Source organism: Hyperoodon ampullatus (assembly GCF_949752795.1).
Source record: "Hyperoodon ampullatus genome assembly, chromosome: 11".
Classification (NCBI taxonomy): Eukaryota; Metazoa; Chordata; class Mammalia; order Artiodactyla; family Ziphiidae; genus Hyperoodon; species Hyperoodon ampullatus.
In genome coordinates, this window is record NC_136924.1 from 54,482,597 (window position 1) to 54,506,419 (window position 23,823).

At 41.8% G+C, this 23,823-nt stretch overlaps 1 protein-coding gene across 3 annotated transcripts; it reads right to left on the reverse strand.

Annotated features, from left to right (window-relative positions):
* Window positions 1-249: 249 nt before the first annotated feature.
* Window positions 250-4,997, reverse strand: ZNF641 (zinc finger protein 641; the record flags this gene model as incomplete). 3 transcript variants are annotated; one of them, XM_079715825.1, is made up of 5 exons in its annotated part: window positions 250-1,004; window positions 1,876-1,989; window positions 2,787-2,874; window positions 4,104-4,195; window positions 4,814-4,997. In XM_079715825.1, 5 exons carry the CDS (start codon window positions 4,995-4,997, stop codon window positions 250-252), a joined length of 1,233 nt encoding a protein of 410 aa, XP_079571951.1. The 3 variants fall into 3 exon arrangements, with proteins under 3 accessions (XP_079571951.1, XP_079571950.1, XP_079571949.1); XM_079715824.1 differs by having other exon boundaries at window positions 2,787-2,916; XM_079715823.1 differs by having other exon boundaries at window positions 2,787-2,916; window positions 4,793-4,997.
* Between the last annotated feature and the right edge of the window lie 18,826 nt (window positions 4,998-23,823).

The window sequence follows — 23,823 nt, forward strand, 5'->3', positions numbered from 1 at the left end:
GCTCAGGCTGAATATCAGCCCATGCAGTAGGCACTGTTTCCCAAAAGTTTTGCCCAAAGAACTCTACTTTATGTGGCATCTCATAGAACTGGTGAGAAATACTCTGGCCAATGCTGGAACCTCATCTTTCTAGGGATGGACTGGGACTCATGACTCTGGCCACGGGGGTGCAGGAGAGGGTCAGCTCTGGCAGGGACTCCTGGTAGCACCAGTTGAAAGATGTGACCACAGCTGCAACAGAAACAGATTTCAAAAGACAGATGTCCCTCTGTCCCAGCTGCTCCGGGGACTCTGTCCCTGGTGGGTCAGCAGGTGCCTGTCCAGGTGATGTTTACGGCCGAAGCTCTTCTCACAGCGTGGGCACTGGAAGGGCTTCTCCCCAGTGTGCGTCAGCCAGTGTCTCACCAGGTGGTGCCGTCGGCCAAAGCTCTTCCCACACTCAGTGCACACGTGGCACTTTGGCACTGGTGGAGCGCGCTGCCGCTTCCGAGCCCCAGGGCTCTCTCCAGCCTCTTGGCCCTTGCAGGACTTGCCTTCTGCGTGTACTCTCTGGTGGCTGGCCAGATGGGAGTTGCATCGGAAATTCTTGCCACACTCAGAGCACTTGCTGGGTTTGTCATGTAGGTGGGTTTTCTGGTGTCGGATCAGGTGATGTCTTCTCCCAAAGCTCTTCTCACACTTGAGGCAGCTGTAGGGCCTCTCCCCAGTGTGTGTTTGCTGGTGCCTGGCAAGGTGGGAGCCCCACACAAACTGTTTCCCACACTGGGGGCATGTGTGCGGTCTTAACAGGGAATCCATTTCTGTGCTACACAGAAGGTTTGAGAAGCTATCTTCCTGAAGAAACGGTGGGCCAAGGAGCATGCCTCTGGAGCTCCTGGGCATGGAATCCCAGCTCTCATCCTGCTCTGGGTTCCAGAGAACGGTATCTTCAGACACACTAGATAACATTCTGGGAGGTTCTGCTTCGAGTTCAGGGGTATCCCCTTCGTGCTCACTTCCATCTCCTGTGGAGAAGGGAAAATACCAACCCCAAGAGGGGAGTCACAAGGGAGTACCCCAGGACATGAGTCATAGGTGAGGTTGTATGATGCCTATTAGGGCCTAAACCTCACCCCATAAAGGCTGAGAGAACAGATTTTAATGTTGTATAAGACAGTGCAAGAGGTACAGAGGTTAAAAGCCTAGGCTTAGGAGACAGATACCCAATTTTGAATCTCAGATTTCCCACTTAACTTCTGTAGGCTTTCATTTCTTCTTCTGTAAAATGGGAATCATAAAATAGATGTTATAAGACAGATAGGATAGTACCTGCATATAGTAAGCACTAGTAAATGGTCTATGCTATTATTGTTACTTATTTATTACTGTTATTTATTTAGCACTTAAAAAAAAACTATTAATCACCATCTTCCTGCCTAAGCATAGATGGAGAGAGTTAAGAAATGTGCTACAATCATCACTGGCTGGGTGACCACCTGTCAGCACTAGAGACATTGTGGAAGGCATTTCCACAATGGGTGGCAGGTTGAACAGCAACAACAATTAACATTTACTGAGTGCTTATCATGTGGCTGGTACTGTTCTACCATAGTTACATATTTAAATCTCACAATAATTTATAGATGAGGAACCCAAAGATAAGTTAATTACTTTTCCAAGGTTCCACAGGTATGGTCCTAGATTCAGATCCACAAAGTTTAGCTCCAGAGCCTGCCCTCTAAACCACTGTGTTACACCGTCTTGCTTTTGAAGAAAGAGATCTCCAAACCTTTCAGTACTATAACTCTCTGAGGCAGAGGAGGGATTAGAGGGACATGTAATGATGAAACTCCAAAAGGGGTGAAGGCCATGGCTGAGTGTATTCTACGTCATTACCTGTATATGTGACCTTCAGAATTTCCCTCTCTTCTAAGTCCTGGGGGTCAGGAACCCATTGTTCTTCCCCTCCTTCTAGTTGAGAAAGCATATCCAGTTTGGGGATTGGAAACCCTGCCCATGGGAAAGGAAAACAGAGATGTCAATTAGTTCAACCGTAATTCTCATTTCTGAAAAAAGCTGTTTCCTAGACTATTCCCTGAAACTCTATAGATTAAAAAAGGCCAGGGGACTTCCCTGGTGGTACAGCGGTTAAGACTCCATGCTCCCAAGGCAGGGGGCCCGGGTTCGATCACTGGTCAGGGAACTAGATCCCACATGCCACAGCTAAGACACAGCGCAACCACATCAGTAGAGAAATATTAAAAAATAAAAAGATAGAAGGCCAGATACAAGCCTTTCCCTCTTCCCCCCTCCCGTTTCTGTTCAGTCCCTCTTCTTTCTTCCAGAAAATCATACTTTCTTCCCAATGAGTGCTCTCTTCCACTCAAATTTCAAATACTTCCAGTCCAACTGTCTTTTCTGGTCATAACTTCACTTAATTAGCCCTACTGCAGCTGTCTCACCACCTACACTCCCATCTTTCCCTAGGTGGTTTCTGAGTTTCCAAGGACTCAGTTCCATCTCTTAGGTGTCCTTCTCTCTGCTTTGAAAGAACCTCCCAATTCCCAACCAAGAAGAGCCTAAAGTTCTCTTCTCTAAAAATTCACATCATTTTGTTGTTTTCAAAAATATGACACTTTACTTCCATTCCCTTTGAATTAACTCTAGCGTTCTTTCTCTAGTGGAAGCCTAGACAGATTCTCTGCCTAGAAAAGAACCCCACAGAGATGCTCTCCAACAACCCTGGAGCATATGACTCCATTCTCCCCGAGTACAGTCATTTAGTGGCTGGGGAAGGTCATGCTTACTTAGAGAGACCACTATCCCACAGTTTTCCTGCATGACGTATTCTCCATAAAAGTCTGTCTGAGAAGGGTCCAGGCTCCGCCACTCCTCCTGAGAGAAACACAGTGACACATCCTTGATGGTTACCAGGCCCTGAAACAAAATGTAGCATCATCTGTCAGCAGCTGTTCCTTAAGGAAAATGCGTTCTCAGTATAAAAGGCTGAGGTAGTAGTAGAGGCGAGAGGGCAAGAGAGTGTCTAGAAAAAGAACTGCCCAGAGGTCCCTGGGCAGGGCACATGGTTTTGGTGAAGAGGAAATGAGGAAAGGGGTAAAGGTAATGGTCCGTGAATGAGCGAGGAAAATGGCTGTAGAGGAGTTTCCCAAATTGGGACCATGAGAAGTTGGAGGCACCACAAACTCTTTGGTCCCTCTGTTTAGTTACAGGCGTCTGCCCAGTCTCTTCTGACCGGCCTTATTCTTTTCCTTGTAGAAATTGTGTACTAGCTCCTCCTTTCTCCACTTGACCTTTCCTTTCCTATCAGCACAAAAGAACATAGACAAAATATTCTTTCTTGCCCCCTTCCCCTATTATGCCATATCCTTATCTTTTAAGGCAGCACAGTGTGGCAGTTAGGAGCCCAGATTCTGGAGCCAAATGACTCCTAGCTCTACCACGTATTAGCAGTATGACCTTACACAAGTGCCTTAATCTTTTCCTGTCCAATTTTCTCATCTGTAAAATGGGGATAACTGAGTTTCTCTCAGGGTAAAATGAGTTAATATACATAAAGCACTCAGAGAACAGCAAGCATGGTAAGCACTTTGGGAGTATGGATACTACTACTACTATTACTGTCTTCCCATGGCTCTCCCCTTGCCTTCTGAATCTAAACCTGTTCTCTCTCTCTGGCTCTGCCCCTTTTTACATCTTTCTATCTTCTATTCTTTTCCATAAATGCTCTATCATCCACCCAATCCTGTCTACTTTATGTTCTTCCAAGCTTCCTTCAGGTCTCTTTTCCTAATCTTTCCAGATGTATTTCTTAAAGGACATTAATGAATTGCTCTTAAATTCCCCCTGTGGATAGCACAGCCATCCATTAAAAACAAACAAACAAACACCTAACCTCTAGGAATTCCCTTCTTCTCATCATGCCTCCATTCATTTTTTAAAAGGGTATTATGAGCCCCTTGGAAAGGGACAGAATCTGTTCAGACATAAAATGGACATACCCTTAGTGGTCATGTGAAATGACAAATCAATGGAATGACGCACAGGCTGTAGAAAGGCAGCGTTGAGAAAACCCTGAGAGAGGCCAAGGGAAGAACACAGCCCACCTGTGATCCAGCTGCAAGAAGTGCAGCTGCCATCTCCCAATCTCCAGTGCTCCCTTCCTGGGGAATGGCAGGAACCCAGGGAGCCGACTGAGCTGGTGAGGGGAGAGAGGAACCATTAGAGATGGAGCATCCATCCTTTACCAATTAGAGCCTGGGCCCTATTTTAGAGGGGCTTAAGGGTCACTTTTTTTTTCTATATTTATACCCATTGGTAAGACTCAAATGCATAAATGTAGTAGAAAAGACCCTCCCTCAAAATATCCTGAAAGGGTACTGAGTGGTTGTTAGTAGAGCATTTATCTCATCCATTTCTACTCGACTAGCTGTGGTTTGAATTTATATTATTTGAATGTAATTTTCATCTTGTAAAGTGCATTTTACTGAGTGTGTTTTCTCACAGCAGTCAGTGTCAGTTCCTTTGTCTCCCATATTTGTTGCCACTAACCATGTAGCGTGTGGAGGGAGTGATTATGCAAGAAACGGGAGAAGCCCAGTTACATGGTTTGCAGAATCCAGGTGTTCATTATATGAATATTTCTGTGACCAGAGCCCAGAAGTTCCTTATATTTCTGTGACCTAGTCCTGGTACTGACTATGCTGTTCAGTCACTCCCTGGCAATTTGGGGATTTTTAACTCTACTTTTTCAACAGAGGTTAGAAGACTGTTTTCGGCACTGTGCTTCCCACACACACCCCCTCCGGGCTCTCACCCTTCTCCTGAAGTGACTGTGGCTCCTCTTCAAGGTCACAGCACAGGTGCTCCAGTGGCCCTGGTGCCGTTCTCCACGGCCCCTCTTCCTGGCTTCCCCTTTCCACCTGGGGCTCTGCTCCATCCAGCTGAACACTCATTGACTCCCATCCTGTCCCCAGGGCTGCTGTCTGTTCTGAAAGCATTTTTGCTACAAACCCAAATTGTGACCTGGAACAAATTCAAATCAGTTATGCCCATGAAAATGGAAAGGGGTGATATTCCTAAGGGAGTTATGGAGAACAGCCCAGGGATAAAAGATGACACTGGATAGGAAGAGCTTGATGAAAGATGAACTTTAAAAGCTTGATGTGTTCCAATCAATTGAACCTGAGCCAGAAAAGAGCAGGTGCTATATAGCAAAGTCACAAATGGTTATTTTGGGGCTGGAAGAACTTCATTTAAAAAAGTGACCAATCCTGGAAATTCAAAAGCTACCAATTAATTTCAACAACTGAAAATACTTAACTGGAAATTTCAACCACTGAATGTAAGCAATCTGGAAATATGCAGGACAGGATGCAAACAGACTTGCACTCAACAAAAATAGATGTAATTACACATAAGATTTTCTGCCACAAATCCCATTCTCATCAGTTAGTTTAGAATGAAATGATTACTATAGGTAGAAGTCCTAGTCAAAGGGTGTATTTTTTATGAGGCTGTACCAAATGGTGCCTTACTTAGGACAAGCCTCAACAAACAGACATATAACTTGTCACTCTGTTGTAGAAAATGAGAACTGGTAGTAAATATGGTAGAAAGATCAATAACTTGGAAAGCAGGTATAACACTATAAAGCAACCCTAAAAGATAAGAGAAACTGTTGGTCAGTGAGGAGCTAACGTCTGATTGGGAAAAGAAAAAAAGAACAGAAAGGGTTTGGACTAGGTAGAAAAAGGGGAAGCAGGTGCTGCTAACATGACCCTGGGGTGAACTAACAGCCCTGTGATTTAAGACACAGGAAAGAACCTGAGACACAGGATAGAACCAGTCAGATCTCATTATAAAAACGTATTCAATTTTAAAGAAGCGTATGGTGAAGCCAGAGTGTGTTCCATCAGAAGAAACAAAAGTGAAGAAAGGGATGGGAAATATGTACATTGGGGGAAAGTTCAAAACAATGGACATAGTCTTCTCTTGACTAGGGAAGAAGGCTGATGAATGATGCTGCCAATGAATAAAAAGAGATGTTTTCTATCTCTATGTAGATCTCTTCTCTTGATTGCAAGAGAAGAGATTTAAGTTAGATTTAAAAAAAATCCTAATAATCCTGCAGTGCATAGGACCTGGTTGAAGGCTTTTTGCTCTGGACATCTTAGGAGCAGGACAGGTTGTGTTGTGACAGCGGTCTCCCTGCCTTACAGCAGGGAAATAGTCTATGAGACTGTGAAGAGTCCCTTTTTGCTTGGCAACGTCATATTTTTGTGATTCTTACTCAATGCCCAAGCAGTCAGAGCCAGTGAAAGTCTTCCCAAAACAGGTCAGAACCTTGGTAACTGTTCTGGCTCACTCATATCCATCCAAAAACAATTGCAAGAATCCAAGAGCCCAGGATAGGTAATGACAACTGTCAAGTTGTTTATTTTCTTGCCTGTTTGTCTTCAACAAAAGAGGTAGGTGGGAACTCTAAGCTCAATGCACAGGAAGGGAACAAATTTCCCTTTCATCTCAGAAGTCCAGAGATGTCTCAGGGCCTCATGGGAGCATCCTGGACGGATTCCCAGCTTACAAGGTTTCCTTTTCAGAGACTTCTCATGAGAAAGGAAAGTTCCCAATAAAGCAATAAAGGGAAAGTTCCATTTTAGCTTTTTCCTCTGAATTCCAGCCCCTGTATTCACTTAACTTTTAACATGTAAAGCATGGATTCCCCCTCTTCACCAGATGTCTTCCTCTTTCTAGCTCCGTTTGAAAGTCCTCCTTCAGGACTTTACCTCTAGGTAAATATCTGGACACCTGAGACCCACTTCATCTCTCCAGCAGCAGAGTCCCTTGATAGGAAGCCTCTTTCGCAGGCCAGATGTGAGCCTCTCCAGACCACTGACAGAAAACCTGTGGAAGTGCTAGCAGAAATATCAGCAAAGGAGGGGGCAGGTACTTGTCCTCAGACTGCATTTGCTAAAATATTTGCTCTCTCAGAGCCAGCACCTGGGCAGTTAAGGTGTCAGCCCTAACCTGGTTTCTCCCGGCTCCAGGATGATCCCAGGCCTACTGGAGTCGGGGTTCTAAGACTTTCACTTCCCCCTTTTCCTCACATATCTGGGGGGCATGGCACCTGCAGAAGTTGGTTTCTGCAGCGAGTGTTGTTGGATAGAGAAAGGGCCATGCTACCGAAATGAGTAGTCCAAGGACACAGGGACAGTCGCGCTGTCAGAGGAGCCTGGCCCCTGCCCCGGGCGGGGCGTGGGCGGGACGGGCGCCCGCTCCGGAGTAAGGTTGCTTCTGCCCTCCTTGTCACAGTGCCCCTGGAGAGGGTCAGATTTCAGAGAACCCGAGAGAGGCAGAGCTGGAGCAGGGGAAGTGAGGTCAGAAAACAGGTTTCTCGTGAACTGGGGCATGAGCAAGTGAAGAAAAAGGAGCCGCGGGGTAACCTGCGCGCGGTGACAGCGGCGGGAACCCGCGGGGCCTGACAGCGACGATGGGGGGACGGGGAGACAGGAGAGGGGCGAGCACAGAATGTCAGTGTGGCCGACCCACCCCCACCAGAATGGCAGCGACCCAGAGGCCGCGACGACCCTCCTCCCCGCCCCCACGGGTGACCGGCCCCACTCACCGCCCCGGGAAGCCAGGCGTCCCTCCCTACAGCCGCGACTCCCTCCGCCCGGCCCCACTCACCCCAGTCGTCTTGGCCTGCGGCCCGGTGCCTCCCTCCCGGGCGCCGCCTGCCCCTCCCCTCTGCCCTCGCTTCCTCGGAGCCGGCGGCCGCGGAGCCAGCGACAGGCGGAGACGGCGGCCCGGCGGCGCGGGCGGGGCGGGCACAGGAAATCCCCGCCCGCTTCCGGGGCTCGGCGGCCGCGGCGGCGCCGAGGGGCGTGGGGGCCGGGGCGGGGGACGGGCTGCGGCTCCAGGGCCCCCAGGCGGCCCGGCCCCGCATCTCGGCGCCCGCCGCCCCTGGACGCGGCGGGCCCAGGCGCCAGGATCCCGGCAGACCTTGGCGGCTCGACCCCGCCCTCTCCCTGACTGACCATCTTCCGTCCCGGCCACGCGGACTCCCGCGGGGTCCTTTGCACACAGGTTCATTAATTACCTCGACATTTAACAACCGCTGCTCACATGCCAGCGATCGCTGTGAGAGAGATTTCTCGAGACAACGGTCTGGAATTCCTCAAGGAGCTCACCTTCTAGGTTTCAGGATAGCCACGGTGATGATAAGGGGCTGGAGAGAGCGTTGAGGAGGAGTCACTAATTCTGAACGAGGTTGAGGAGGAGTCACTAATTCTGAACGAGGTTGACTTCACCAAGACGTGTGTCTGAAGTCGGCCTTGCGCCTGCATTGTCCAATTTGCGGGAGCCACCAGCCTCCGGATTGACGTGTGTTGTAACATACACACCAGATTTAGAAGACTTAACTAACAAAATGTACAATAGCTAATAAGCAATATTTTGAATATGTTCGGCTAAAATGTATTGTTGATATTCACTTCACCTACTTCTTTCAACTTTTTTAATATGGGTACTACGGTGTTTAAATTATATTTGCGGCTTACATTTTATTTCTACTGGACAAAGCTACCTCGAAGCATTAGACAGATTTGACTGGAAAAGATGAGAAAGGGCCTACAAAACAGAATAAACAGATTACTATTAGAATCTGTTTATAATCTACAAATCACATTCATTACTTCATCATCTGAACAATTCTGTACAATTTTATTTTATAGACTTAAAAAATAAGTGACTCACTTAAGGTCATAGGTGACAAACATTCCTTTAAAATATATTTATTTTTTGCTATGTGCCAGGCACTGTAACTAATTCCTGGAAGTCAAAGGTCCCAAAGGAATTGTCTGTCTGTGGATTCAAGAACTCAGTCTGTGGAAACACATGTCAACAAATATTTGCAATAAAATGTGACAAATGCTGAAGTAGAGGAATATACTTTGCACGAGGAGCATGGAAGTAAACATGTATGGGTGGGAGGTCAGAGAAGGCCTGACAGAAGTCTTGAGGGAGAGAAGAGTGGGGAGGGCTCCATTAATGAAAAAGAGGAGAATGTGCTAGACATGCAGTTGAGGAAGGGTATAGACCATGTTCTAGAGCAGATCATAGGGTATTTGGGGGAGGTGGTAAAGCCAGGATTTGTATCTTAGGTCCTGGAACTAAGTCCAGAGGTTCTTTGCATTTATGTTTCCACAGGTGAGAAATACAAGGTATGTTAATCTGGGTATGTTAACAATACCAGTGTCTCAGTGGTTTAACATAATAAAAGCTTATATTTCACATAAGTCACAGTGTGTAGCAGGCTTGTTGGAGCCAGTGGGTGGGGTGTCTGCTCCTTGCAATCATGGAAAGACCAGGTTTCTTCTATCTTGTGGTTCCACCATCCCCTGTTGCCTTGGAATCATCCAATCTGTGGGCCTCAGATAAAGAAGGAAAGCTGTGGCTGACTTATTGGAGATATCAGGGACAAGCCCTGGAAGTGCTGTATATCATTTTCACCCATTTCCTTAGCCAGAATTCATGACTAAGGTGCATGATCATATGGTTCCACCTAATTGCAGGGGTGGCTGTAAAGTGTGTGCACCCCAGTAGAAAAGGAAATGGGGTTTGATGAACAATTAGCATTGCCTCTGTCACACATATAATTAAATTAAATTAAATAACCAAGCTGACTTTACTTGAAAGAGAGATTTGGGGAGAGCTGGCAGATTATATCAAAAAAGGAAAGAAAAAGGAGGCAAAATAGTCATCTTCGGCCTGATGGCACAATAATGGGTCATTAATATTTAATAAACATCTACTTTATGCCAGAACTTTGTTTTTTAACATCACAGGGAAAAAAATATAAAAGACCTTTATATTTAGCTTATTAGCTTTAATGTGCCATCTCTTTAGCTTTCAATTGGCAAACTGTAGATATTATCTCAGCATGGGTTTAGGAGCATTCAGTGAGCCAAAAGGCAAAATTAGGAATTGAACCCTGGCCTTAGACTTATAATCTGGTGCACCTGTCACCAGAGTGGTACTTTACCTTTCACAGTAATATATGGACAAGTCCAAACTCATGTGTAAGGTGGGGTAATTAAATATGCAGTGAGTAGCAGGCAGGTGATTCCATCTTTTTAAGACTTTCTGGTGGAAGAGTTTCAAGATCAGCTTTGAAGGCAAAATGTAGGAACAGCATCTTGGGTAGAATCAGAAGGCAGAAGTGTACCTGCTGTGGGGTGAAGAACACACAGGTGTGGACATGCCTATCTAGAGTAGAGAAGAAATGGGGAAATTGATAGAAAGATTAGAATAGTGGGTCAAGGATTTTTAATTTGCCACGTCAAGTAATAGAGAGTCACTATATTTAGTGTTATAAGGAAGTGATATACATGGTGGGTCCAATTATATCATTCTAAGGAAACTTGGTCATCCAGGGCTGCCCTGTTGATAGAGTTCAGAACGACAGAATGGGATGAGTTGGACCCAAAGCCAGATTCTAGTGTGTGGAGTACAGAGCTCCTCAGGACACAGCAGTGTTCTTCCTGGGGCTCAGGGAGAGGTCACAATCATTTTAGGTTCCAAGTTCTCCGTTGGACTTCAAAAGACCTTAAGAGACTCAGTCTCTTGCCTATCAGCCTTAGCTCCTTCATTTCTGAACTCTTGTTCTGCTGTGGTTTGAATAAAAACATATAATGCAGGTGTTCACCAGTTTAGGATTGTGTTATAAGAGTTTCTTTATTAGTCAGTTGATTGCAATGAATTAGTAGCTTGGCTTACAAAAACCTTTTCCGCTATAATAAACCATACCTCCAGTTGCTAATTAGAGCCTAATCACCATTTATGACACTGCTTTTCTTCCATTCAAAGTTTTGAAGCTTGATGTCAGAGATGAGTTTTCTACCAACAGGGCAGTGCAGCTGTTTGCGTCCTCTATGTCTAGGACTATAAAAGAAAGAGGAAGGTTGAGGGAAGTGTCAGGTTAGGACTCCTGTGGAAAGAAAGGGTAAGGGTCCCCTCGTCAGTAGTCAATAATTAAAACTGGTATTTGTGGAGCACTTCACAATTTACAAAGTGCTTTTGTGTACATGTGATCTTCACAACTCACGGAGATAGATAAATTATCTTTATCCCTAGTTTATATTTAAGGAAATAGTGGTTCAGACATTTAAAATCGTAGAATCTCACTTTTTATTTTTATAATCCTGGGCAGATTTATGTAGATATACCTGTTTCCTAATTAATAAAATGAAAATCATTATACCTACTTTGTAGGGTTGTTGTGAAGAGTAAAGGAGATGATGTAAATTGCCACCTTAAAATTGTCACTCGCCATCTGCCTCTACAAGGATTAGGTCACTAGCCACTGTAGTTGCTGACCTTCAACACACCCTAAAAGGAGTCCAGGGTGGAGGTCTTCTGCCAAAATGTGTGCTTGATTGCACGTATCGCCCTTCAGCAAAATCACATATATACTGACCTCCCCCCCACCTCTTTGAAGCAATTCCTCAGAGCTATCTGAGCGGCTGTCTCCCAGGCTATAGTCCTCATTTTGCCCCAAATAAAACTTAACTCACAACTCTCACATTGTGCATTTTTTTTCAGTTGACAAAATAGACAATTTAATACATAGTAAGAATAGAGTAAATGATAAGACCTAGGGATTGAAGCTGTATAATGGGCGAAAAGAAGACTTTAGTAGGGTGAGACAGAGCAAAGGTGGGATGAAAGATCAATTTTATTCCTGAGTCTCAGTGAGGTAGACAAATTGGTTGAAGCTGAAGGTGTAGGTGGCAGAGTAGGATGCTTTAACTGGAGATTAGGATGGGGGTTGCAGTTGTTGGTAATAACTAGATGTAGGATATGATTGTGAAAGTGGGTGACTGAGGTGGTGGACAAGATCATTTAAGGTAAGAAAAAGCCAAGGAACTGGGAGGCTTGGTATTAGCAGGGATAGTAATCAAAATATTTAACTGCCAGTACTAGGGTAGGCATGAATCCATCAAAATGAATGTAGCCTATCGTGCTGTGCAGGGTCTCGGAGGCACTAGTGGCTATGAAAATGTTTCATTATTTTAATGATCATATTTGTGCAGTCGAACCCAGGCCATAAGATGGATCGTCCACATGGATATTACCAGGAATGATGATGGGGTTATGGAGAGTGAGATAGCAAGCTAGTTGAGGGAGTCTTTAATGAAGGAAGGAGAATGACCAGGACTATGGTAGGTGATAATAACAAGGAAGGGTAGTGTGTGGAATGGCTTGATGTCTCAAAGGATCAGGACACTATTTAGGGAGGAACGAGGAAAGTGGTACTTGAGGCAGCAATGAAGAGCAAAGAGAATATTTACTCCACTTCTAACCCTAGAAGGTGTAAAGCAGTGGCTTTCAAATTTCATATATTGTATATGAAAAAAATTTGAAAAAACCATATATTTGAAAGTCATCATTTATTATAATTGAAAAAAATCTTTCATGGAACAATACCTTAACTGCATGCAGTATATGCTGATGTTTTCTATTACTTTATTTTTAAAGTTTTCTATTTCCTACCCACGATTTAGATTTCATAAACCATAGATGGGTTGCAGTTTACAATTTGAAAAGCATTGGTATGTAAGTTGTAGGAGAAAAAATAGCCACCCCCTTGAGAGGACTGCAAAGGAAGCATGCTTTTTCCTCAAGAGGTAGCCAGGCTTCAGTTAGATAAAGGAGGTGAAAAAAACATCTATCAAAGAGGTTGAAGGATATAGGAGTATCTTAGTCTGTTCGGGCTGTGGCAAGAAATACCACAGACTGGGTGGCTTATAAACAACAAACATTTATTTTCACATTTCTGGAGGCTGAGAAGTCTAAGATTAAGGCACTGACAGATTCAGTGTCTGGTGAAAAATACTTTCTCATGTCTTTTTGCTGTGTCTTCACATGACCAAAGGGGCGAGGGAGCTCTCTGAGGCCTCTTATTTATTTATTTTTTTTTCCTTGGCGGTACGCGGGCCTCTCACTGTTGTGGCCTCTCCCGTTGCAGAGCACAGGCTCCGGACACGCAGGCTCAGCGGCCATGGCTCACGGGCCCAGCCGCTCTGCGGCATGTGGGATTTTCCCGGACCGGGGCACAAACCCATGTAACCTGCATCGGCAGGCGGACTCTCAACCACTGTGCCACCAGGGGAGCCCATCTGAGGCCTCTTTTATAAGGACATTAATCCCATTTATGAGGGCTCTGCCCTCATGACCTAATCACTTCCCTGAAGGCTGCACATCTAAATGCCATCATATTGGGGATTAGGTTCCAATAAATGAAATTTGGGAGGTCACAAGCATTCAAGCTATAGCAAGGGGATTTTTTTTGTTGTTGTTGTTGTTTTTTTTTTTTTTTTTTGTGGTACGCGGGCCTCTCACTGTTGTGGCCTCTCCCGTTGCGGAGCACAGGCTCCGGACGTGCAGGCTCAGCAGCCATGGCTTATGGGCCCAGCCGCTCTGCGGCATGTGGGATCTTCCCGGACCGGGGCACAAACCCGTTTCCCCTGCATCGGCAGGCGGACTCTCAACCACTGCACCACCAGGGAAGCCCAGCAAGGGGATTTTTTTGATGACAGATCCTGAATTCCAGAGGTCACAGTGGAAGGAGTTAGATGTTATTTTGGGGGTTAGAGTCTAATTCAAATTAGGCAGTGTAGAGGACTATGATAGGGTAAGAATCTCTATGATGAGGAATGATCTGGAGGCCAAGCATTCTTGTGTTGTAAGCAGAGATATAGGACATGAGGGGATTAGTACTCTCAGGGGTAGGTGGATAATCAGTTCTAATTATAGCCCCCTTCTTGGGACTGGTCTAGTCATCTTGTCAGTGGTGAGGTGAGGCGTAAGGGTTGGCTGGGAGTGAGTAGATGAGGTGTGTGTGGTAGAATGAGGATCTCATTAGAAGTGTGCTGCACTTGTGGACACTCTTCCAATCCTATTGTGGACAGAGTTAAGGCTAGAGGGGCTGTCTTTCCAGAAGTGCCAGAGTTCCGAGGTCCCTTAAATCATGCTTGGCAATGGTGGTGATGGTGTCAAGGCTTAGGGAGTTCTGTGGCTTACCCTTAAGTCCTATTGTCCTTGATATCGAGGGGGAGGAAAGGAGTGGCCTTACAAGGAGTTAACAGTTTCTTGTGTACTCTTTAAATATAAAAATTTTAATTTAAAAGACAGTGCTAAATTGAATGGTGGGCACAAAGTTGTTCTAGAAATAGCACTGAACTAAGAACCAGAAGATTTGTTTTTAGTTCTGGCTTTGCCTCTGGGTGACAGATCAGAGCCTTAACCTCATCAATCAAATTGGTGTAATATCATGCCATTTTTTCCTTAAAAGCTGTTGTGAGGACTAAATTAAGTAAAAATGTAGGCATATGGTGTAAAACTTATAAAGCACTATTTAAAGGCAAGAAGTTGGCAATTGGCGCTACTTGGCAGAAGTAATTTGTAGTCAGGGTAAATAGTGAACCAAGTACAGGCAGCTGTCAGTTAGTGACAGCTGGTGTTGCAGTCAGGGTAAGACTAGATGTTTTATAAGATTTAAAGTTTTTTTGATGGTGGGACACAACTCAAAGACAGATAGATGAAAGGCAGAACTCTTTGTTACCTATAGCTCCAAACCAGACAAGGCTGTCACACAGGGCCACACAGGAATTTGCACCCAGGGACAGGTAACAGTAAGCTGGAACTGCAGGAAATGCTTATGTATGGCAAACAGGATGGAGTAGCTAGGTTTCATAGGCTTCTAGGGTATTGGGTATTTTGAATAATTCTTCAGGCCTAAGAAAGAAGGGGCTGTCCCTCGGTATAGGTATGGAGAAGGGGGCCTCTGGCAGTTGGGTATATATGTATTATAACCCAAGAGTGGGCACTTCCCTGGTGGTCCAGTGGTAGAGAATCCGCCTTCCAATGCAGGTGATGCAGGTTCATCCCTGGTCAGGGAACTAAGATCCCGCATGCTGTGGGGCAACTAAGCCAGCGTGCCACAACTACTGAGCTCGTGTGCCTCAATGATAGAGCCTGCATGCCGCAAACTACAGAGCCCACATGCTCTGGAGCCTGCAGGCCACAAACTACAGAGCCCATGCACTCTGGAGCCCATGCATCACAACTAGAGAGAGGAAACCTGCAGGCCATAACTAGAGAGAAGCCCGTGAGCCACAACAAAGATCCCACAGGCTGCAACGAAGACCCCTCAGGCCACAACTAAGACCTGACACAGCCAAAAAAATAAAGAAAAAGAAATAACCCAGTAATGTTAGAGCCTGATAAGGGAAGTAGTTGGGATGGGGATTTGACAAATTGCAGGTTAAGTGGAATAGAGGGTTTCAGTCATGGCAGGAAGACTAAGTCAAGAGAGCACTTGTTTTGTTTTTTGGCCATGCTGCGAGGCTTGCAAAATCTTAGTTCCCTGACCAGGGGTTGAACCCAGGCCCCCTGCAGTGGAAGCATGGAGTCCTAACCACTGGATCACCAGGGAATTCTAGCACTTGTGAAATATCATGTTACAGGCAGATGGCTTCAAAGTGGTGTAATCTCAAATTGCCATTATTTTATAGTGCAAAAACTTACTCTAAGCAGATTTCTCATTGACATAGTATAGTTTCTTAATTTAGTTATTTGTTGTCTTTTTTTAAATTGAAGTATAGTTGATTTACAATACTATATTAGTTTCAGGTGTACAGCAGTGATTTAATATTTTTATAGGTTATACCTCATTTAAAGTAATTATAATATATTGGCTATACTCCCTGTGCTGTACAATATATTTGTGTTGCTTATTTAGTTTATACCTACTAGTTTGTACCTCTTAATTCCTTTCCCCTATCTTGCCTCTCCCCTCACCCCTCTCCTCACTGGTAACCACTAGTTTGTTCTCTGTACCTCTGAGTATGTTTCTGTGTTGTTATGTTCATTCATTTGTTTTATTTTTAACATTCCACATATAAGTGAAAACATACAGTATTTGTCTTTCTGTCTGCCTTATGTCACCAAGCATAATACTCTTCAGGTCCATCCATGTTGTTGCAAATGGCAAATTTTCATGCTTTTTTATGGCTGAGTAATATGCCATTGTGTGTGTGTGTGTGTGTGTGTGTGTGTGTGTGTGTGTGTATGATTTTATATATATAATCACAGCTTCTTTATCCATTCATCTGTTGGTGGACACTTAGGTTGCTTCCATATCTTGGCTATTGTGAATAATGCTGCTATGAACATTGGGGTGCATATATCTTTTCAAATTAGTGTTTTTTCATTTTCTTTGGATATATAACCAGGAGTGGAGTTGCTGGATAATATGATAGTTCTATTTTTATTTTTGAGTAAACTCCATACTGTTTTCCACAGGGGCTGTACCAACGTACGTTCCCAGCAACAGCGTACTAGGGCTCCCTTTTCTCCACATTCTCGCCAACATTTATTATTTGTTGTCTTTTTGATGATAGCCATTCTGACAGGTGTGAGGTAGTAACCCAGTGTGGTTTTGATTTGCAGTTCCCTGATGATTAGTGATGTTGAGCATCTTTGCGTGTGCCTGTTGGCCATCTGTATCTCTTCTTTGGAAAAATGTCTATTCAGGCAATCTGCCCATTTTTAATCAGGTTTTTTTTTGATATTGAGTTGTATGAGCTTTTTACATGTTTTAGATATTGCCCTTTATCAGACATACCAATGTAAATATTTTCTTCAAATTCAGTAGGTTGTCCTTTTGTTTTGTTGATGCTTTCTAAGCTTCTAAGTTTAATCAGGTCTCATTTGTTTGTTTATTTTTGCTTTTGTTTTTCTTGTCTAAGGAGACAGATCCATAAGAAATATTGCTAAGACTTATGTCAAAGAGTGTACTGCCTATGTTTTCCTCTAAGAGTTTTATGGTTTCTGGTCTTACATTTAGATCTTTAATCCAAATTGAGGGTTTATTTTTGTATATGGCATGAGAAAATGTTCTAATTTCATTCTTTTACATGTAGCTGTCCAGTTTTCCTGGCACCAGCTATTGAAGAGACTGTCTTTTTCCCATTGTATGTTTTTTCCACCTTTGTCATAGATTAATTGACCGCAAGTGCATGGATTTATTTTTGGGCTTTCTATTCTGTTCCGTTGATCTATGTGTCTGTGCTTGTGCCAGTACCATACTGTTTTGATTATTGTAGCTTTGAAGTATAATCTGAAGTCAGGGGGCATGATTCCTCCAGTTTTGTTCTTCTTTCTCAAGATTGATTTGGCTATTTTAGGGTCTTTTTTGGTTCCCTATAAATTTTAGGATTGTTTGTTCTTGTTCTGTGAAAAATGTCATGGGTATTTTGATAGGGATTGCATTACATCTGTAGATTGTTTTGGGTAGTACGGCCATTTTAACAATATTACTTTTTCTAATTGTAATTCATGAACATGGCTGTCTTTCCATTTATTTGTATCACACCTTCACTTTCCTTCATCAATGTATTATATTTTTCAGAGTACAGGTCTTTCACCTCCTTGGTTAAGTTTATTCCTAGGTATTTTATTCTTTTTGATGTGATATTGAATGGGTTTTGTTGCTTTCTCTTTTTGATAGCTCATTATTAGTGTATAGAGAAGCAATGGATTTCTGTATATTAATTTTGTATCCTGCAACTTTCCTAAATTCATTTATTAGTTCTAAATTTTTTGGTAGAGACTTTAGGGTTTTGTATATGTAGCATCATGTCACCTGCAAATAGTTAGTTTTATTTCTTCCCTTCCAACTTGGATGCCATTTATTCCTTTTTCTTGTCTGATTGCTGTGGCTAGGACTTCTAATACTATATTAAATAGAAATGGTGAGAGTGGGCATCATTGTCTTGTTCCTGATTTTAGAAGAAAAGCTTTCAGCTTTCACCATTGAGTATGATGCTAGCTTTGATTTTGTCATAAATGGACTTTGCTATGTTGAGATATGTTCCCTCTGTACCAAATTTGTTGAGGTTTTTTATCATTAGGGATGTTGAATTTTGCCAAATCCTTTTTCTGTGTCAATTGATATGATCATGTGATTTTTATCCTTTGCTTTGTTAATGTGGTGTATCACATTGATTGATTTGTGAACATTAAACCATCCTTGCACCCTTGGAATAATCCCACTTCATCATGGTGTATGATTCGTTTTATATATTACTGAATTCAGCTTGCTAATATATTGTTGAGGATTTATATATATTAATCATGGATACTGGCCTATAGTTTTCTTTATTTTTGGTAGTGTCTTTGTCTGGTTGTGGTGTCAGGGTAATGGTGAACTCATAGAATGAATTTGGTAGTATTCTGTCCTCTCCAGTTCTTTTGAATAGTTTGAGAAGGACAGGTATTAGCTCTTCTTTATATGTTTGGTAGATTTCCCCTTGAAGCTGTCTGGTCCTGGACTTTTGTTTCTTAGGACTTTTTTTCATTACTGATTCAATTTCAATACTAGTAATCAGTCTGTTCAGATTATCTGTTTCTTCCTGGTTAAGTTTTGGAAGATTGTATGTTTCTAGGAATCTATCCATTCCTTCTAGTATGTCCAGTTTGTTGGCATGTAATTGTTTGTAGTATTTTCTCAGGAATACTACATGAATACATTGCTTGTAGTATTTGTATCTCTGTGATATTGGTTGTAATTTCTCCTCTTTCATTTCTTATTTTATTTGGGCCCTCTCTTTTTTTTCTTGATGAGCCTGGCTAAAGGTTTATCAATTTTATCTTTCCAAAGAACCAACTCTTGATTTCATTAATCTTTTCTATTATTTTGGTCTCTATTTTATTTATTTCCTCTCTGATCCTTATTATTTCCTTCCTTCCCCTGACTTTGGGCTTTGTTTTTTCTCTTTTTTCTAATTTCTTTAGGTGGTAGTTTAACTCGTTTGCGATTTTTCTTGTTTCTTAAGGTATGCCCATATCACTATAAATTTCCCTCTTAACTGCTTTTACTGCATCCCATAGACATGGAAAGTTGTGTTTTTGTTTTCATTTGTCTCAAGCTATTTTCTAATTTCCTCTTTGATATCTTTGTTGACCCGTTGGATTTTTAGTAGCATATTGTTTAGTCTTCACTTGTTTGTGTTTTTTCCATTTTTCATCCTGTGATTGATTTCTAGTTTCATGCAATTGTAGTCGGAAAACGTGCTTGATATAATTTCTATCCTATTACATTTGTTGAGACTTGCTTTGTGATCTAGCATGTGAGGTATCCCAGAGAAAGTTCCATGGGCACTTGAAAAGAATATGTATTGGGCTTCCCTGGTGGCGCAGTGATTGAGAGTCTGCCTGCCGATGCAGGGGACACAGGTTTGTGCCCCAGTCCAGGAAGATGCCACATGCCGCGGACCGGCTGGGCCTGTGAGCCATGGCCACTGGGCCTGCGCGTCTGGAGCCTGTGCTCCGCAACGGGAGAGGCCACAACAGTGAGAGGCCCGCGTATTTCAAAAAAAAAAAAAAAAGAATATGTGTTCTGCTGTTTTTTTTTTTTTTTTTTTTTTTTTTTTGGTGGTACGTGGGCCTCTCATTGTTGTGGCCTCTCCCGTTGCGGAGCACAGACTCCGGACGCGCAGGCCCAGCAGCCATGGCTCACGGGCCCAGCCGCTCCGCGGCATGTGGGATCTTCCCGGACCGGGGCACGAACCCGTGTCCCCTGCATCGGCAGGCGGACTCTCAACCACTGCGCCACCAGGGAAGCCCTGTTCTGCTGTTTTTTGATGGAATGCCCTGTGGATATCTATTAAGTCCAACTGGTCTAATGTGTCACTTAAGGCCATAGTTTTCTTATTGACTTTCGGTCTGGATGATCTGTCCATTGATGTAAGTGGGGTGTTCAAGTGTCCTATTATTGTATTATTTTCAATTTCTCCCTTTATGTCTGTTAGTACTTGTTTTATATTTTAAGTGCTCTTATATTAGGTGCATATTTGTTTATGAGTGTTATATCCTCTTTTTGTATTGATGCCTTTATCATTACATGATGCCCTTCTTTGTCTTTTGTTATAGACTTTGTTTTAAAGTCTGTTTTGCCTGACATGAGTATTGCTACTCCAGCTTTCTGTTTCCATTTTCTTGGAGTATATTTTTCCATCCCTGCACTTTCATTCTGTGTCTTTATCTCTGAAATAAGTCTCTTATAGCAGCATATAGATGGGTCTTGTTTTTTATACAAACAACCCATCCTGTTTCTTTTGATTGGAGCATTTAGTTCATTGACATTTAAAGTGATTATTGATAGGTATGTACTTATTAACATTTTGTTAGTTGTTTTCTAGTTGTTTTGGTAGTTCTCCTATGTTCTTTTCTTCTTTTAGTCTCTTCCCTTGTGGTTTGATGATTTTCTTTAGTGGTACGCTTGTATTCCTTTCTCTCTAGTTTTTATGTATCTATTGGAGGTTTTTGATTTGTGGTTACCATAGAGGTCATATATGTTGACCTATTATAGCTTACCTACTTGTTTTAATCTTGTTATTTCAGTTCAAACACATTCTAAAAGCTCTACATTTTTACCCTCCCCCACTATGTTTTGTGTTTTCAATATCATGTTTTACATCTTTGTGTCTATCCTTTAACTGTTTATTGTAGTTATAGTTGATTTTACAATTTGTCTTTTAATCTTTGTACTAACTTATTTAAGTGGTTGATCCACAGCCTTGCCATATATTTGCCTTTACCTGTGGGATTTTTCCTTTCCTATAATGTCTTATTTTTGTTGTAGTCTTTTCTTTTTCAGTTAAAGAAGACCCTTAAACACTTTGTAAGGTCAGTTTCGTTTTGATTAACTCCTTTAGATCTTGCTTGTCTGAGAAGCTCTTTATCTTTCCTTTAATTCTGAATGATAACCTTGCTGGGTAGAGTATCCTAGATTATAGGTTTTTCCCTTTCAGCACATTAAATATATTATTCCATTCCCTTTTGGCCTGCAAAATTTCTGCAGAAAAATCAGCTGATAGCCTTAAGGGGGTTCCCTTGTATGTGACCCTTTGTCTTTCTCTTGCTGCCCTTAAAATTATCTCTTTAACTTTTGGCATTTTAATTATGACATGTCTTGGTGTGGGTCTTTTTGGTTTCATCTTGTTTGGGACTCTCTTTGCTTCCTGCACCTGGACATCTATTTCTTTCTTTAGGTTCAGGAAATTTTCAACTATAATTTAATCAAATACATTTTCTACCCCCCTTTTTTCTCTCTCTTCTCCTTCTTGGTGTATGTTTGATGTTGTCATAGAGGTCCCTTAAACTATCCTTATTTTTTTAATGTGTTTTTCTTTTTGCTGTTCTGATAAGGTTGTTTCCATTATTCTATCTTCCAGATCACTTGTGTGTTCTGTATCATTAAGCTGCTGTTAATTCCTTCTAGTGTAATTTTTATTTCAGTTATTGTATTCTTCAGCTCTGACTGGCTTTTTTTATATTTTCTAGTTCTTTTTAAAAATTCTTGCTGTGTTCATTTATTCTTTTCCCAAGTTCAGTTAGCATTCTTATTACTATTGCTTTGAACTCTTTATCAGGTAAATTACTTATCTTTGTTTCAGTAGAGTGGTTTTTTTCTTGTTCTTTTGTTTGAAACATATTCCTTTGTCTTCTCATCTTGTTTTTAATATTCTCTTTCTTTATGAAATTAGGTGAAGCAGTTACCTATCTCAGTCTTGAAGTCATTTCCTTGTGTGGGAGCATCCCTATGTAGTCTGCATGTGCCCAGTGGCTTTGGTAGGAGAGCTGGATCTGAAGTGAGCATGGGCCACATCTTACCCTGGGTTCTGCTGGCAACCACCACCTTGGTGGGAAGTAGGGATGGATTTGAAGGGCTAGAGCCAGAGCCAAGTGTGATCAGGACTTTTCCTATGCTTAATGGCTATTGCGACCCTGTTGGAAGTAGGTTTGGGGCCCAAGGTGCTGGAGCAGGACCCCTGAAGCAGTTGTATTTCTCCTGGGTGTGATGGTAGTCTTTGCCTTGGTTGGAGTTATGGCTGGGGCCTGAGGGACTGCACTTCTATGCTGGTTTCACTTTTTCCTCTGTGTATATGCCTTAGTTAGAGGCTGGGTTGGGGCCTCAGTGCCTGGTGCTACACTATTAAGCTGGTTTTTCTCCTACAGGTTTTGGTGGTCTCCACCCTGGAACTAGTTTTTCTCCTCCCAAATGTAGGCAGGGACACATACACTGGAAAGGCTGCTTCTGCCCTGATCAGAGGCAGGTCTGGAGTTCAAGTCAGCTCTGTTCCCTCTATGTGTGCACACTCTTATTGGCAATGGCAGCCTTTGCCTTAGTTTAAAAGTAAAAGGATGGGAAAGGATATAACATTATATACAATTATGAGAAAGCAGAAGGCATTATAGAAATCTAGGGCAAAGTAGACTTCAGAACAAGCCATAGTATAGGGAAAAGTATACTTCAGAACAAGCCATACTACTAGGGATAAATAAGGACACTTCATGATAATAAAAAAATCAATTTTCCAAGAAGACACAACAGAGCTTCAAAATAATGAAGGAAAAACTAATGGAATTGAAAGAAGAAATAGACAAATTCACAATGATACTTGTGAATTTATTTTAACTCTCCTTTCTCAGTAACTAATACAAACAGTAGACAGAAAATCAGTAAGGATATAGAAGACTTGAATAACATAACCACAAACTTTATCTAGTAGACATTTATAGAACACTCCATTCAACAACAGCTGAATACACATGGAACAGTCTCAAGCTAGAACTGTGATTATCCATTAAGCAAATTGATCACAATGGAACTAAATTATAAATCAATATTTGAAAGTATCTGGAAAATCCCAAAATAGTTAAATATCAAACAACACACTTTCCAATAACCCCAGAGGTCAAAGAAGAAACCACAAAGGAAATAGTAAATTATTTTTTAACTGAATGAAAATGAAAACATTGACATTTGTGGGGTACAGCTAAATTAATGCTTAAAGGGAAATTAAATGCTTATATTAGAAAAGAAGAAAGGTCTAAAATCCATCTTAAGAAGTCAGAAAAAAATCAACTTAGACTGAAAATAAATATAAAGAAACAATAATGAAAAGTTGAAGTCAAAAAAATAAGAAACAACAAACAATAAAGAAAATGAATTAAACCAAAAACTTTTTTTAAAATCAGTAAAGTCAATAAATCTCCATTAGATTGATTAAGAGAAAAAGAGAAAAGACAAATTATCAGTATCAGGAATAAAAGGGTGTATCACTACAGATCCTTCACAGACTTAAAAGCTAATAAGAGAATGTTATAAATGATTTTATGCCAATGAATTTGACAATTTAGTTGAAGTGGACAAATTCTTTGAAAGACACAAATTACCAAATTACAAGAAAATATAGGAAACCACAGTAGTCCCATATCAACTAAATAAATTGAATTTGTAACCATAAATCAGAAGGAAACCCAAGGTCCAGGTGGTTTTCCTGGTGTATTTGATCAAGCTTAAACAAAAGGATATTAATTCTACAAAAATTTGTTTTCAGAAATTTTTATTCAGATCTTGTTTTATGACACTAAATATAGTTTTAGTCGTACAAATTCTATACCTGTTTTGGTTAAATTTATTACTAGTTATTTTATGATTTTGTTGCTAATGTGAATGGATTTTCTCCTATTTTCAGTTCAAATTGATTATTAATAGGATAGTGAAAGACTATTTCTGTGTATTTATTTTTTGTGCTGCCAACTTAATCTCTCTTATTCTCATTCTTCCCCCCAACCCTCAGCCTATTGAGTCCAAGAATAAAATCATATTATGTGCATACAAAATAAGTAATTTGGTATTTTATAATTATTCTAAGTATTTCATCTTCATGTCTATTACATTAGTTATAACTT